Below are 16,028 nucleotides of genomic sequence, written 5' to 3'. Positions count from 1 at the left end.
AATGGAAATTTGTGAAATGGAAATTTGTGAAATGGAATTTGCGATTCTTGCTCCCGGATTGTGTTGTAAATATAAGTGAAATGGTATAACTTTTCTGATTAAAATATGTTACATTTTTTTTATTCAAGTTTTGATAAAGGTACATGAACTAAAAAAAAAAAAATATATATATATATTTTAAGTTTATTTTATAATAAACACTGTAATATTTCGTTAAAAATTATTTTATGGTGACTTTAATGCTCAATTTGTAAATTCTTGCTTCACCTGGATGTTTCCATCTAGCATTTTTTTTATTATATCTCTAATCTGCATTAAAACATTCCGATTGAAACCCTGTTATTGAGCTATGGTGCTTATTCGGGAAAAAAAGTGTTCAAATCTCATAGCAAAGCATATGAAGTTCATGTAACAGATAAGATATACTTCAAATGCAATACATTAAATAAAAGTTGCCAAATGTTGGGATGTCATTAACAAATGAAACATTTCACAAGTCGGATGAGGAATACACAAAAAAAAAAAAAAAAGTGTATTTGGATTGATTGATAAATACATAAACCTGGTTGTGTATTTAAAATGCATTCAGTTTTTAAGTACACTTACAGATTTATTATAGCTGTGCAATCCATTTGAGAAGCAATTTAAATATACAAATCTTAAATTTAGGCCTAAATATTTTTTGGAGTGCAGTTGAGTAACATAAACACGATCATTTGATTCATAGATAAATATCACCATCTAAACATAAAAAGTATAGCAGCAAAGACCAATATTAGCTGTATTTCATGTCCCAAAAAAAGGGGGAAAAAAACATGTTCCCAAAGACGATCCAACATAAAGAAAGACTTGGTATGTGCGCAAGACTTGAGTTTAAGCTCTGCTTGTTGCCACGTTACAGATGGCCAAAGGGTGGCGGGGGGAGCAGGGGATGTGGCTTTTTGATTTAAGACTCGGTAATATTTCAACGCTCATAGCTGTTGCAGTCCACGGCCTAACCTTTCAACACATCCCAAACGTGTTTGGCTTTGACTGGCACATCTGAGGCTTCAACCCAGCCCTCTCCTGGCTTATCTGCGGCTTCATCGCTCCACATGCGGACTTACGCTTGACACCTCAGTGACAACACCATCACTGAAAGACATGGACTTGCATTTGTCACCTCTACCGCTAATATTTATGAGTCTTTGGAGGCTTACGTGATTCTTGTGGCCTTCCAGGTTTAGCCTTTGGCTCTAATTGGCCCTTCAGGCATGATGAAGAGAAATGCCATCCTGAGGGAGACATCACAACACTCTCCAAGAAGAGCGTGGCAGAGCTCACGTCAAACCTAATGTTTGCTTTGGATGAGAATCCGCTTTTTGGGACAGGAGAGATGCAAGAGCACTGGACAGTTTGGACAATCTGTTTAAGTCCTGCCCAGATGACAAATCACCCCTATTCTCAGATAAAAGTTTAACATTGCAGAATCATCCACCTGGAAACTGCCGAGTGCAGAGCATGAAGTGATGGGGTAAACCTGCATAGGATCACGACGACCTCAGATCACACCTCTGAGGATACACCTGTACAAGTCACCGAGTACAAATGCTTGCCCACAAGACACAAGAAAACTAGAACTTAAAGTAAACAAGTAAAGAAAACATGAAAGGATACACCTATAAAAATTGGATTGGCATCATAACATGTAACTGAAGGTTGCAAAAGTTGAAGAAAAAATTTGCATCGTAAGAATTTCATATATATAAGTGGTCAAAACAAAAATAATGTCCAGCCTAGGAAAATTGACACCATCTCCCCCCTTTAATCAAACATTATTATGAATGCATTATGATTTAGTAAGCATATTGCGCAGTTGGGCTTTGAGTCGATTGCTTTGTGATAACGCAATGAAACATGGCAAATTGTGACGACCTAATTTTTGTCCATGCTGTCATATGAAGAAATTATGAACACATGCAAAAAACAAGAGAGAACAAATTAAAAATTAATAATTGATTATGTTGTAGTCAATGTATGCTTTTTTCTGTTAATTTTTGCCATAGTAAAATAACTTTAGCTGTGGTTTGCCTTGTTTTTGCCAAATGATTATGTCAATCAATACCTTGACCAAGTTTAGTGTTTTGTTCTTTATTCTTCCTCGTATTTTGATGGTTTAATTGAACTTGTGCGGTTATTACAAACAAATTTATTAAATAAATAAATAAATAAATAAATAAATAGACTGATTTTTAACATTTAAAACCAGTATAAAGGCAGTACAACCGATACTGTCATTATGTACATTACTTTTCCTTTTTATATTTTTTTGTTCAAATTATAGACATTGTATTATTATTAGCGTAATGGTAATAAAAACTAGAAAACATGCTTAATTGTGATGAAAATAATAAGCCAAATAATAATGCAAAAAAAAAGACAAGAAAAAAAAACTTAAAGGTATAGCGGAGGATTTTTTACTTCCGGGTGGATCACCTATACTATTGGTCCTCCTAATTGTCAATCATTCTGGTGAATCAATCAAACTTATTCAAAAAGTGGAGAGGGCGGGTCTTATCTAAAATTCGGAAAGATCCTCCACTATACCTTGAACTGACTTCAAAGACTTAATCTTTGAATAAATAAATAATAGTAGTAGAAATAATAAGAAGAAACCCTTAATTCTTTCTTTGATTTTTTTGGAGTGAAATACGAGCAGGGCCGCTACCCGAGATTCACCCGATGACGGCAGCACAGCTGGTGATGTTTTCATAACAATAATCATCTGTATCAGAGTTCTGGCACAGTTGTCAGTAGGTCCAACCTGCACACTGATAATGAAGCTGATAATGAGTGAAGTCCTGCAGGTGGACACCCCCACCAACATCACAGAGGAATGCCTGCCATTCCTCACTTCATAATTCATGCTTTTCTGCGCCGTTTAACACAAGTGTACGGTGACAGGCATCACGCAAAACACTCGAAGAATGTGTTAACTCATCCACTCCTGCTTCATTTGTAAACCTTGAGTGGACAGTCTCATAAAAAATAAAAAATAAAAGTTTCTGCTAAAAAGTGAGTTTTTACTTTTGTATGGAGTTATGAATAATATACTGTATTTTTACAAAATCTTGGCTTTCTTTTCATGTTAAAATACAGTATATTATTCATAACTCCATACAAAAGTAAAAACTCACTTTTTAGCAGAAACTTTTTTTTTTTTTTTCGGCAAGAACAAATGAGGTTTGTTTTTACGCATCAAGCAGGTTCGTTTGAGCTTCTGATTGTTTGCCATCTTATACAAGGATAACGTAAAGAATTTCCCCTCACAAAAATCAATCCACCAGCACTTCTTAAATTACAAATGGTTTTTCACATTTGCATCTAAATGGTAATTAAATTGACATGCAATGGAATCCAAACACCAAAGTGTAATCTGTACCTGTAATCTAAAGACTAAATTAGGACTAAATTAAACTAAATAAAACAGACAATCAGAAGCTCAAACGAACCTGCTTGATGCGTAAAAACAAACCTCATTTGTTCTTGCCGAAACTCAAAGCTGCGTAACACGAGATTGGTTCTTGCTGAAGTTCAAACGTGCTACGTGACATGAGATTGAACCTCATTGGTTCTTGCTGAAGCTCAAAAGTGCTGCGTAACACGAGAATGAACCTCATTGGTTCTTGCTGAAGCTCAAACGTGCTGCGTAACATGAGAATGAACCTCATTGGTTCTTGCTGAAGCTCAAAAGTGCTGCGTAACACGAGAATGAACCTCATTGGTTCTTGCTGAAGCTCAAACGTGCTGCGTAACATGAGAATGAACCTCATTGGTTCTCACCTCAAGCGAACACGCTTGAGCTTCCGTTAACCACAACTGATGTGTGAGTTGATGAATGTTTCATTACTTTTATGATGGATGGATAAACTTTTTTGGGATTCAATATCTCAGGCGCTATTCACTCCCATTATAACGCTTGGAAGAGAGAGGATATAATTGTGTTTGGCTGAAAGAAGAGCCTAGAAGTACACCTAGGATGGCTTGAGGGCAAGTAAATTATGGGATCATTTTTGGGTGAACTAAATACTGCTATTATAGGGCAAATTTGAATGGATAAAAGACTGAAAATGCTCACTAAACGTTCACTGCTACAGATCACTGACAAAGAGACTGCCTTTTACTGGTTATTCAGCACACCCTGCTGGCAGAAAAGACTGTCAGTGTTAAATCACACTGCCCAACAGCAGTCTTGTTGAGTCCAAAAACAGCTGAGGAAAAACTCAAATTCATGAAGAAATTGCCATTTAACAAGTGAAAAATACACTGGCATTCTAGGAAGGATGTTCCACTGGGTAGAGATTGATTGTGTTCAGCTTATAATGCACGCAGCATCTTAATAAAGGGATTGGAACATGATAAAGGCAATTAAGGTATAAGTTTAATATTTTTTTCTCAAAAGAATGCATATACAGTACAAAGGAGAGACTTCATACAGAGCATTTGGTTTGCACCAAAACAAAAACGAAACAAACAAATAACTAGGGAAGGGGAAAGACTGGAAATCAAACCAATTTTGATCCACCTGTGTTGCACTAGTAAACTTGGTTCTGTTGAGAGTTGAATAGACATTCAAGACATCGTAGACATGATAGACATCATATTCTCATGTGAGAGAGGTTATCTTGCACGACCACATAAACACAGTTGCTTGCTTAATAATAAAAAATAAAAAATAAACCCACACAGGTGGATCAGAGAATTGCTGGGATCCAGCCACTGAACAAAAGGAGTGAAATGAACAATATGAGATAAAACAAAAAAAAATAAAAAATAATCACAAAGGAAAAACAAAACATTTGGTAAAATAAAAACAACTGGAGCCTACAACATCTTTTGTCAGCTTACATTATTATTATTTAATGTTAACCTATCCAAAGGAACCTGGAGGCTTACCAACATGCATCACAAGTTCTGGAAAAATGCTTTCATGGTCCCTAGCAACGCATTAGAACACCCCACTTGTTCTGCTAACACTGTTAGAAAGATCCCTGCTTGAGATAGACCAATTTCCTTTACATATGGAGTCCAAGTTATCCACGGAAAATAACTGAACCATTTACAGGGCTTTTGTCTCGAATGCCTATTAAATGGGAATATTGGCAAAGAATCAGGAGCTATTTCTAAGCACTTCAGGTGATGTTGTTCAAGGGTGGAGGAGGGATTACGGCAGACTCGCGAACGCGTCTCGAAGTACAATAATTCTACAGTTTTATTTCTTGGGCTAGTGACGTTTCAGACCAGGTCAGAGTGATTCGGTTGCCATTTTGAACGCTGTACAAAATGTTCGCACGGCACAATGGAAATGGATACAACCTGAATCTCCTCGAGACTTTAGTGTCTGCGAAGCATTACTTACATTAAACCCACTGAGACGTCACAATTCAGCTGGCAAACCAAGGCAGCATCTCTAAATCTCACCATGAAGTACAGAAGTAAGACTCCTGGAATCAAAACTAGAAAAGGCCCTCTAGGTTTTTATATTAATGGGCATGTGGGTTGTGTGTTTTTCATGTGTATATGTATATGTGCATGTGTATGGTGGGTACTCTTTATATCTTTATTGCAGAGCAAATATTGAAACTCACTTCTTTTACACATTGCTTTTTAAAGTGTAAAGCTGTGGACCAGCCTTAGCAGAGCAAAGAAGGGAGGGGGGGGGAGATGGGAAACTGCTCATAGCAGCACACATTTACGCTTCTTCTTGGGCTCTGGGGGCTCCAGGGCTGCCAAAATCGCCTCATCAAATACGTTCTTTAGGCCTTTCTGTGAACACAAAGCAAGGGAGAGATGGACACTCAACATGGGTCAACACAGACAAAAGAAGAAAAGTAAATCGATGGGTGGGTTGGAAACTAAATCATTTCTTTCACAGACGCATGATTGGATGACTTTGGACATCTTAAAATGCAACATGTAATAGCATCATAGAAATAATGGGTAATACATTTAAATGCGTAGGGAATGCATGTGCCATAAAGTAACATTTAAGCAAATGGGAAGAAGCCAAACAAGAGCAAAGGAATCAATTAGGAAGTTTATTCATAACTAGGTCCACACAGAATTTGTGCATTTTCTTTCTTTATTTTGGAAGAAAATCTGCTAAATGCACTTTTAAATTGAACATGAGAGTTAGTCTTATTGGTACCTGGAAGAGTAATAAAATTAGCCAAACTACTCAATAATTGGCCAGCAAAGATACATTTGGTTGGCCAAAATTCCCATATCTCAGCTGCAACTACTTAGATCAGAACCAGTGAACTGAAAATCAACTGAATCAGCCATGCGGAGCAGTCATTCAGACACAAGGTGTCAAACAAGAAAGTGGAAGTGCAAGCAAACACAGGCTCAGAGACTGAAGGGTTGGTGAGGTGAAGGGCTGCTCAAACAGAAACTCAAGCCTCTGGGTGAAATAACAAACAGACAAATGATCTGCGAAAGAATGCAAGTGTTATAAGACTGGCCATATCTGGGTGCAATGAGTAAGAACAACACTTTCATGAAATTTCAGATCACTTTTGTTTGTTGACTGGTCAGGTGACAGCTAAAGCAGGGGAGAGTACGTACAATGCGCTTTTCTGTGCACATGCCCAGATTAGGGGCAAGGAGGAAGTGCTGGGTGCTTGGAAACAATAAGTAAGACATTGTTCGAGGAAATCGTCCTCAGAAGAGCAGTCTGAGAAGTTATTGTCCAGTCCAGCGCTGTTAGCATGTCTCAAATGAAGGCTGTGACAAGACCCCACTGTGTGAGCTATAGTGAGAAGGATTTATCAGAAAACAACTGGTGGAAGGTAGATGTGGATTGCGCTTTGTGTGGGTAATGTTTAATAGTGTTCAAAGTATGCTATATGCATCCTTGGGTTATTAGCCAGTCACAAATACATTGGCATCAATTGACCCCGGCCATTTAAAAACAGCATTAAGGCATAATTAACGAGAGAGACGCATTGAGTAATGGCAATTGCAGCTTGTCCTTTATTAATGGCACATATTTCACAGGATTATATTAAGCCATTTAAACTCTCAAGACGTTGTATGGATAAGAATGGCACCAAACTGCAAACTGTAGCCATAAGTTAAGATTAGAATTAACTTTATATGATACAATTGTTGCAGTACAAAATAAATACACTGACATAAGGAATGTTTCTTAGAAATGCAAATAAACTGAGCAGCAAAGAACTGAATTATTTTACCTTTCGCTGCTCTTAAATAACAGTAACAATCAAATAAAGACCATGAACTTTAAATGATCCAATGTCTGAAGCAACATATCAGTATTTAAAGCAAAAAAAACTACATATGCAACCCTTCCTTGTAAACTTCCACATTTTTATTTGAAAATCAAAGTGCAAATAATAATAATAATAATCTGTAGAAAGGAGACAAAAATGTCACTCCCAAGAACTGGGTCTAACTTTAGCAATCTCCAAAGACAACATAAAGTAGAAAAAGGAAAATAGCAAAAGCAAATCCTTTAGTATTGTTGAAAGAAGATACATATTTATGACGTCACTTAAGAGATTGGGATACTTGTCTTTTCTGTGGAGCAAGAGGTAACTAAAGGAAGCAGCAAACATCTGGGGAAGAGTGGGGTGTTAGAAAGAGAGAGAGAGAGAGAGAGAGAGAGAGAGGTTTAAAATATACAGCACTTCCGTTTTCGCTGCGTTTCAGGAGGTTCGAGGGCAGCTAGGATAGCTTCATCAAATACATTCTTCAGACCTCGCTATGAACACAGAAGGGAAGGGAAACAGAATAGAGCACCAATGTTAGCAGTGACAGAAAACAGGAGAAAGAGAGAGAAGAAGAGGTGAGATATAAGAGGAACTAGCACATTTCAAAAGAGGACAGCAGCTAGCAAGGAAGAGAGGCTGCTTGTTGAAGAGTATGTTGCGCTAAAACAAATCTACAGGAGCAGATGCCGTGCAGGCCTACAGACGACACTAACTATTAAGGAAATGGATACAATCGGTGTGGTAGATTAAAAACAAAAATCAAGATTTAGGTTGCCAATTGCAAGATGTATTGCATTGCTTTCGCCACAGTTCCTTTTTAAAACAGACTGCAAGAAGACATTTATTAAGTCAACTATAGCAAAAAAAAAACAAAAACAAAAAAAACAATCCAGCCAAACATAAAAGACAACATGAAATCATAATAATTACTTTAATATATATTCTTGGCCTTATTGTGCAATGCTCAATGCATGTTCCTCTAAATGAGAAAAAAATAACTTAACTTTCACCACTTAACACTAATTTTGCTGGGCCACATGGATGCAAAATAATACTAATCAATAACATCATAGGCCCACTTTCTATGTGCTGTTTTATGTTGCCTATAATATGAATATTCCCACCAGATAAGAATCACCTAATCGCATATTGAATTATATTCTAATATGCACGCATCACCAGGCAGAGAACAGCTGGTCAATGACAGATCGACCTCTGATTAAACACCGAACCAAAGGTCAATCCGTAATCCTTTTTTCCAAAACAAATAAAAATTCACCAATGTCTCTGAGCCTCTGCCATGAAGCTTCCACTTTCTTGTTAAGGTACATAATACGAAGAAAGAAAAAATACACACACTTGGAAGCTTTGATTCAACAATCAAATGTAAAATATTAACACTATATTATCAGGACACTTCTAACCAATGAGAATGAAGAGATACCATTCTTTAGATCTATGGATTTCAGCGTCTAGGATATTTTAGCATGTTAAATGACCAACTAAAAAGGCAGTTTGTGTTTGTAATGTAGATGATATACATTCATGAACATATATGAGGTGTGCCGTATATAAGACCCCCTCTTACCTGCGTCAGAGCGGAGCACTCCACATATTTGACAGCCTTCAGATCGCGGGCCAGCTTCTCTGCCGTCTCCGGAGTGATGGGTTTCTGTTTGTTCTTGGCAAGCTTCTCAATGGTAGAAGGATCATCTCTCAGATCAATCTGCGTCCCCACCAGCAGGAAGGGGGTCTTTGGACAGTGGTGGGTGATCTCAGGTACCCACTGAAGGACAAAGCATAAAGGATCAGGCCACTTTTTCCAATTAACTCATGTAATTGATTAATATACTTGACCAGGGCTGTGTTTTTCAAAAGGCTAAGTAGATCATAGAACCATTGGTACCAATGATCTCTAAGATCAACTTACAAGGCTTTTGAGAAACAGCCCAGACTGATTACTAATCGACAAAAATTGCATGACACAAAAAAATAGACAATGCAACTAACAAAATGTCTGCTTCTGGCTGGTTTGAATGATTCAAGCTCACCTTTTCTTTGACGTTTTCAAACGAAGAAGGTGAAACAACTGAGAAACAGACTAAGAAGACATCTGTCTGAGGGTAGCTCAGGGGTCGTAATCTATCGTAATCTTCCTGACCTGCAGAGACATGGAAACAACAGGATACATTAAAACTAAGAATGCAGTTCGCGATCCTGAGCAGCCGACGGACGTCATTCAGTCATGTGGTCAATGTTGCACTTGAACACATGCACAGCGAAAGCCTCTGGTCCCACAATCCACCAAAATAGCAGTTCCAAGCTCAACCACCCTCCACAGGAATGTGTGGAATTCTCCAAAGCTCCTGAGGTCTAATTTTTATAACAATGGCGATCATGAATGTTTTTTTTTCCCCATCAGCATATGAGCTCCACCCTCGCATACAGACATTGTAAAATCCAGGTAATTTACTTCAGATTCAATAAACCTTAATGATAATGAATGTTAATCACTAGGCTATATATGAAAGTTTAAGATGTCGAGAAAAATTTTGTACCGTACCTGCAGTATCAAACAGCCCGAGGGTGTACGGCTCACCTCCAATCATAACCGTAACTGCATAGTTATCAAAGACCTGGAAGCAAGCAAAGAAAGAGTCCATTGTACATTCAGGAAAACTGGTTTTTTTTTTAGTTTTCAAATACAATAAAAGAATTACAGCCACTGAAATGCAGCAGGAAATATGACTTTATATAAGTGAATGTGAAACGGAAAATGTTACTCACCGTTGGTACGTATTCAGATGGGAATTTATTAGTTGTATAGGAGATTAATAGACAGGTTTTACCCACTGCACCATCACCAACAACGACGCACTTAATCGTCTGCATAGCTGTGCTTTTACAAGTCCACTGTTCTCATTCAAGATCTGCAATGAAAGACAAAAGCGTTCACATGAGACACATGTTGAACTTTATTCAGTCAAGAGTTGCTCTCCAATGGCGTGTCATTCTCAAGTTCAAAAGGTGTAAATGGAGACACTAAAGCACATGTGCATTACACAACACCTCCAGGTCCTCTAATATCATGTGTGCAGAGTACGCCACAAATCATTCTTCTATTCAGCCTCCTATTCTGTATGATCTGAACTGACCATATGATTTAAATCAGTGTTTCCTGCACCACAAGACAAACATACAGTGCAAGCAGTGCTGACTGAATCATGACCAAATGAGGCAGTACTTTGAACGAATTACAATGAATCCAGAATGAAATGGTTACTACATCAACATCAGACTCACTTACTGTTGTCCATATGACAAGGTGTAGCTACAGATTCATAAATGCAACAGTTGTTTTTGTAATAAATTGCAGTGGCGGCAGGTGCAGAAACCCTTTTTTTATGATCTAATCATCTAAATGTGTCTGTATAATACCAAAACACACTGGAAGAATCTCTCATGCCGTTTAGATACCAAAGGTGTTGTTGGTCTGCAAGTATAAAACACCCACATTAGAAACTGTGAGAGTCTTGGCTGTGATCAACTCAAAATGTGAGAAATTAATAATCTGTCCCGCTTTTCTGCTGCTCTGCTGATTCAAATCAATTACACACTCTTCAATGCCTCACAGACAGTTACATTCGCACAGTAATACATTTCCTTTAATTAGTCTGACATGTTACTGGTGATGTTGCACATGATATGCATCCACTCAAATGGTTTGTGCAATAACTAAGACAGTTTTGCTTAAAAATGCATTATGGCTTTTATATGACCAACCTACCCAGGGCTGACGGAAACAACTGAACTCTGAAACTTATCGTATTCAAGCTAAGTGCATACTACCAGACTAAAAAACACCCGAAAAAAGTTAACAGTAGCTACGTTTACACTGACACCTTTTGTTTCAATTGGAATTAACTTATTCTGATAAATACGGACATACTGGTTAAATTAACGCTAAATAAAGTGATCGGGTTGATGTGAATGTTTATATGGCACAAGCTTCAAATTGGATTTGATCGTTTGACACGTGCACACTGCAGGAAGAATATAGTTTCCCATTGTTGGCACATACTAACCATCCTCCAATCATTTCTTCTTTCCTTTGTTTTAAAATGCAGACTTTATATTTAGAAAAATAGAGATCGGATTTGGAAAACGTAAGGTTTAAATATCGGATTTGGTCAATTCATTCCTACCTGTGACTTTTTATTCCAAATGTGCTACAAGTCCGATTGCAATCAGATTATTAGGGTCCATGTAAACACAGCTAGTGAGCAACACAGACTAGGAGGATCAACTACAAGATCATTCTCCTCCAAGACAAAGTTTACAACACAATTATTCTTACATTAACACACATATCAGCAGGGAGTTCTTATCAACATGGAGGAAATAATGTAATTTTTACACAGACTTGCACAAAATGGTAAAGAAAAATATATATATAGGCAAACCGGTGTTTGGGGGAGCTTTTCAGTGCTTTTTTAGTCAAAAATCTGTTGGATTGTATCAGAAGTATGCACACTAGAAGATAGAGATGATTAATCGATGAATTGATCGTTAATCTAAACGACGATCCATCATGGGAATGTAAATTGAAATCCCAACTAGAAGAGCGTCAGCGACAGACACACACATCTATAAACTTTGATTAATTCAAACATTAAATAATGCATTTACGTGCCCATATTTTTCTCGCATGCAAGTGTAGGCTACTAAATACAACCTCAATTTGCTCAACTGTATTTAGACACAAACACACTGGAAAGAGTTTATGCATATAGCTCCAGAGATCCAAGATCTTTCAATTTAGTCTCGGATATCTTTCACATTTAAAACACTCAAATGTCCCCCCCTCTCTGACGGGCCAGTCGGCCCCTCCCCTGTTCTGATTGTGGGTCACTGCGGCTTTAAACTCAAGCATAACGTCATTGGTTTAAGCACGTCGCTTACAGCGGGTCAGCATGCTGCTGAACCACTATTCACACAACACAGACCCCAAGCCTGTGGAGAGGACACATGGGGGCAAAATAAAATAGTACGGCAATATCCCTTTCCTTTGGTGTGCGGTTGGGGTAGCGTGTGACTGAAGCGTGAGACCGAGAGAAGCACTTCCTACTGCGTGTGCCGTGCCCGAGCAGAAGCTAAGCCTCTGCAGAGCTGAGCCTTCAAGCTCACAGATGGTCAGGACGAGGAGATGGAAGCCCATCCCGGCTGTTTCCTTCCCCTCGCACACCGAAATCAGAGGAAGCGAGGCCTGACCTCATTCTACTGTCAGTGGAAAACACACAATCAAAGTGCAGTTAGGTCCTGTCACCTGTCCAACACAAATTCTAATCAAAAATGTAATTCGTTAAACTAGACTGCAGTTATAGTGGGTTTACAAAGTCTCCCCTGGATTAACTCACATGCTCAAAACTGTGTGATATAATGATTTTAAAACGCCAATGACATCCTGAACAATCATACCGAGAGAAAATTTCCATGCGGACAAATGCGAGTGGAAAGTTTTGTACTGGAAATAACTGTATTAAGGCCAAACTTCAGCTCACTTCAAGCGATAGACTTCATAAAGCAATGTAATCCAGACCCATGCGCATACCCAGACAGTAAATCCCCACTCTTTAAAACCAGGGTACAATTGGACAAGCCTGTGCTTTGAATCAATCTCACCTCGAATTCTTATTTTCTCCCTGAATCCACCCTTATTTTTTAAAATGGATTTTTTTTTTTTTTTACTGCATACCACTATTTATAAGACTTGACACACATACACACATAAAATTACAAGTGCTGTGGGTATAGAGAAGTGAATGACCAATATTGCTTTTTTTTATGAATGATATTACAACACACTATTTTTGACAAGTCTAATGAACAGCCTTATAAATTAAATACAGAAGCAATTTTGAATCGTTTTATTTCAACTTCTGACAATATAGCGAAATAAGAGGTTTGTAATAGAAATGAACTATATTTATTAGTAGAGACGCACTGACACTCCTCTGATTGGTACATTACTATAATACTAGAGGTAAAGTTAACAACAGAACAAACTATTATATTTAACGGGTTTTTTTTCAGATATAGGCTAATAATTACACAAAAACTGAAATGTACAACTCATTTGTACACAAGATCGTTTTCATTAACGCTTGTCTTCATGACAAATGAATTCAAACATTCATACATACATGATAAACAGTAAACAAGCTACTCTCTAGAGTTTTATATATACACTGATTGAGCGATTATGAGACATGATACATTTTGGTTAGTTGTACTGTATCTTTCAGCATTACATTTGATATTCATGCATGTTTTTTGTGCTATAACTTGTATTAATGTGGAAGAAAAGATTCACACTCCACTTGAACTGAGGAACTACAACATTTAGGCCTATTGTTTTAATTTTTTTGAAATAAAATTGACAGAATTTGATAGATTTCATTTCAGAAGTAAAGCACAAAGCTTTGCGATTATTGGATGGGAGATGTTTGGTGTAGAGAAAAACCTGGCAACCCAGGCTTGAATTACAGGGGAGTCATATGGTCAAATAGTCTGCTTTAATGTCGCTATAGTGCGTTATTGACGCATTCAACAGCCCTAAATTCAACAAGAGACAATTTCGACACACATTTCTTGAATTGCAGTTTAAACTCATTTTTCCGCCCCATTTTGATCGACAGGACATAATTAGACCTGATCATCGGCTACTTTTCGATCAATACCGATTAATTGTCCGATACACTGGTGAACTAGTTATACGCAATATTAAAATAACAATAATATTTGAGCCATGCTGTTTTGCTATCCTGCCAAATTGTTTAGCAACAAATTTCTCACTTGAGAAATGGCAGTTATGTAAGAACATGAGTAATGGTCAACACTACATATTAAATGTTATTTTTAATTATGTTGCTGGTTGCACAAAATGGTGTCATTAGTCAACAGAACATAATTAAACCAAAACAGTGAGAATATCAGTTAAACATGATTTGAATTATCATCTATTTCTACTTTAAAGCACAAGGCTAGGATCAGTTCTAGATGCTAGATTTGTCCATTCTTTTCGTTCAAGTCCTGCCTTCTTCCTGTGATAGTTTAACAATTCATTTGTGGCAGGAAAAGCATTTCCTCAGTAACAAGAAGCGAAAGAGAACTTGTTGCAAAATACACATTGATACAAGTAAAATGAATGCCGTGTCCTCCCCTAACTTTAATTAATTTGAGAGGGAGGAGAAATAAACCAAAAATAGCACTAAGGATGCAAATATTCACCATTAATGCTGAGTGCTTCTCTTTTAATTTTCAAGACCCAGAACCTGCAGATAAGTCAATAGCAGTGCTAAAAACACATGAAACTATAGAATTAATACGTGTTAGAGACACATCCCTGACACAAAAGATGTTTGGCAGCAGGAAACAATGGTTAGCTACCAAGAATAGACCCCCAATAGAACCACAAATCACTCAAACTATTAATTTATATCTATCTATCTATCTATCTATCTATCTATCTATCGAGGATGATGTATGCAGTTTTGAAATGCAGTGAAGTTTGCAAAATGTTGCGGATATCAATAACACAATTCTGACAATATCATCCATGTTAAACAAACTAAGATTCAACGCAGGATAATTAAAAATAGATAAATGCAGCATACTTCCATTTCCAATGATGCTGTACAACTGAAGGCCATCAAAACACAACCTTTCAACCGAGCAAACATGGACTGCACAATTCCCTTATATCAAACAGAATAAAATCCATCTGTATTCAAGATGAATTAGCAATAACGTGCTAATATGAAAATATAAAATAATTATGACATCTATCCGTCGTCAACAGGCGACTGCAACGGATGACAGATTGAAAGCCAGAAAGATCTTTATATTAAATACTGACATAATATAAATCAATTATTACATTAAAACAGACACTAAATATGTTATTCAATAACACGACGAGGATTGTAAAACTGCCTATGGTCAAATCTGACCGGTTCTCCTCAACCTCGTTTAGCCGCCTGTGCTAACTGTCGTCCGGTGCCATTTAACACGTCTAATTCGTTAAATACGCCTTCCAAATATATCTATTAATACCGTACATATACATAACTCGATATTCCACTAGATCAAACGCTAATATTGGTCAAAGGAAGAGAAATATGGTTAATATTTTGAGCGTCATTGGCACTCACCGTATCCTTTCTGTTTGTTTCTCTGCGCCGGGCGTTGGCAGATCCGCGCGCTTGGGGTTTCCAGAACTGAAGAGCAGGGGCGAGTCGCGCGCTGCGTCACTCTTTCACACTTCATTACAACTAAGAAATTATTATTATTATTTATTATATATTATTATTATTTTCAAGATACAAATTAATGCAAAGCTTACAGAATACATGTAACGTTTTGTCACTTCTTTTTTTATATATATATGTACAGTTTACCACTTATGCAGATAGTTTTATTTGGATTAGGATTCAATTAATATTTCATTAAAAAGGGAGGTAGAAAGGATAAATGAGGATTTTGTCCATGCAGGGGAAAGAAACATCCATGTGTTACTTAATTTGTATTACATTGATAATCATGTACATCTCATATTATTATTAATAAAGATATGATGACAATATGGATACAGCATTGATAGGCACATGTAATAATAATAATAATAATAATTTACATATTTAAGTATTAATCACTAGAATGGCCTACATTTCTTTTCATATACATTTATATTCT

The 16,028-nt window shown here is 37.1% G+C and overlaps 1 protein-coding gene across 2 annotated transcripts; it reads right to left on the bottom strand.

The window, feature by feature from the left end:
- Positions 1-4,402: 4,402 nt before the first annotated feature.
- On the bottom strand, positions 4,403-15,607 carry cdc42 (cell division cycle 42). 2 transcript variants are annotated; one of them, XM_084395409.1, is made up of 6 exons: positions 15,488-15,607; positions 10,062-10,204; positions 9,838-9,910; positions 9,326-9,435; positions 8,863-9,060; positions 4,403-7,765 (listed from the first exon to the last, which is right to left on the bottom strand). In XM_084395409.1, the coding sequence occupies exons 2-6, from the start codon at positions 10,164-10,166 to the stop codon at positions 7,676-7,678; spliced, it is 576 nt and encodes a 191-aa protein (XP_084251535.1). In that variant the 5' UTR covers positions 10,167-10,204; positions 15,488-15,607; the 3' UTR covers positions 4,403-7,675. The 2 variants fall into 2 exon arrangements, with proteins under 2 accessions (XP_084251535.1, XP_084251534.1); XM_084395408.1 differs by having other exon boundaries at positions 4,403-5,805.
- Positions 15,608-16,028: the final 421 nt, after the last annotated feature.

This window comes from Rutilus rutilus, assembly GCF_951802725.1.
Source record: "Rutilus rutilus genome assembly, chromosome: 22".
NCBI lineage: Eukaryota > Metazoa > Chordata > Actinopteri > Cypriniformes > Leuciscidae > Rutilus > Rutilus rutilus.
This window is presented reverse-complemented; position numbering and strand designations above follow the sequence as displayed.

Bases quoted from the DNA above. Each gene is read 5' to 3' on its own strand.
- cdc42 (XM_084395409.1), bottom strand. From the start codon at position 10,166: ATGCAGACGATTAAGTGCGTCGTTGTTGGTGATGGTGCAGTGGGTAAA. The intron at 9,436-9,837 runs GTACGGTACAAA...ATGTCTCTGCAG, and splicing joins CGGGCTGTTTGATACTGCAG to GTCAGGAAGATTACGATAGA. The intron at 7,766-8,862 runs GTAAGAGGGGGT...CTGTGTTCATAG, and splicing joins AGTGCTCCGCTCTGACGCAG to CGAGGTCTGAAGAATGTATT.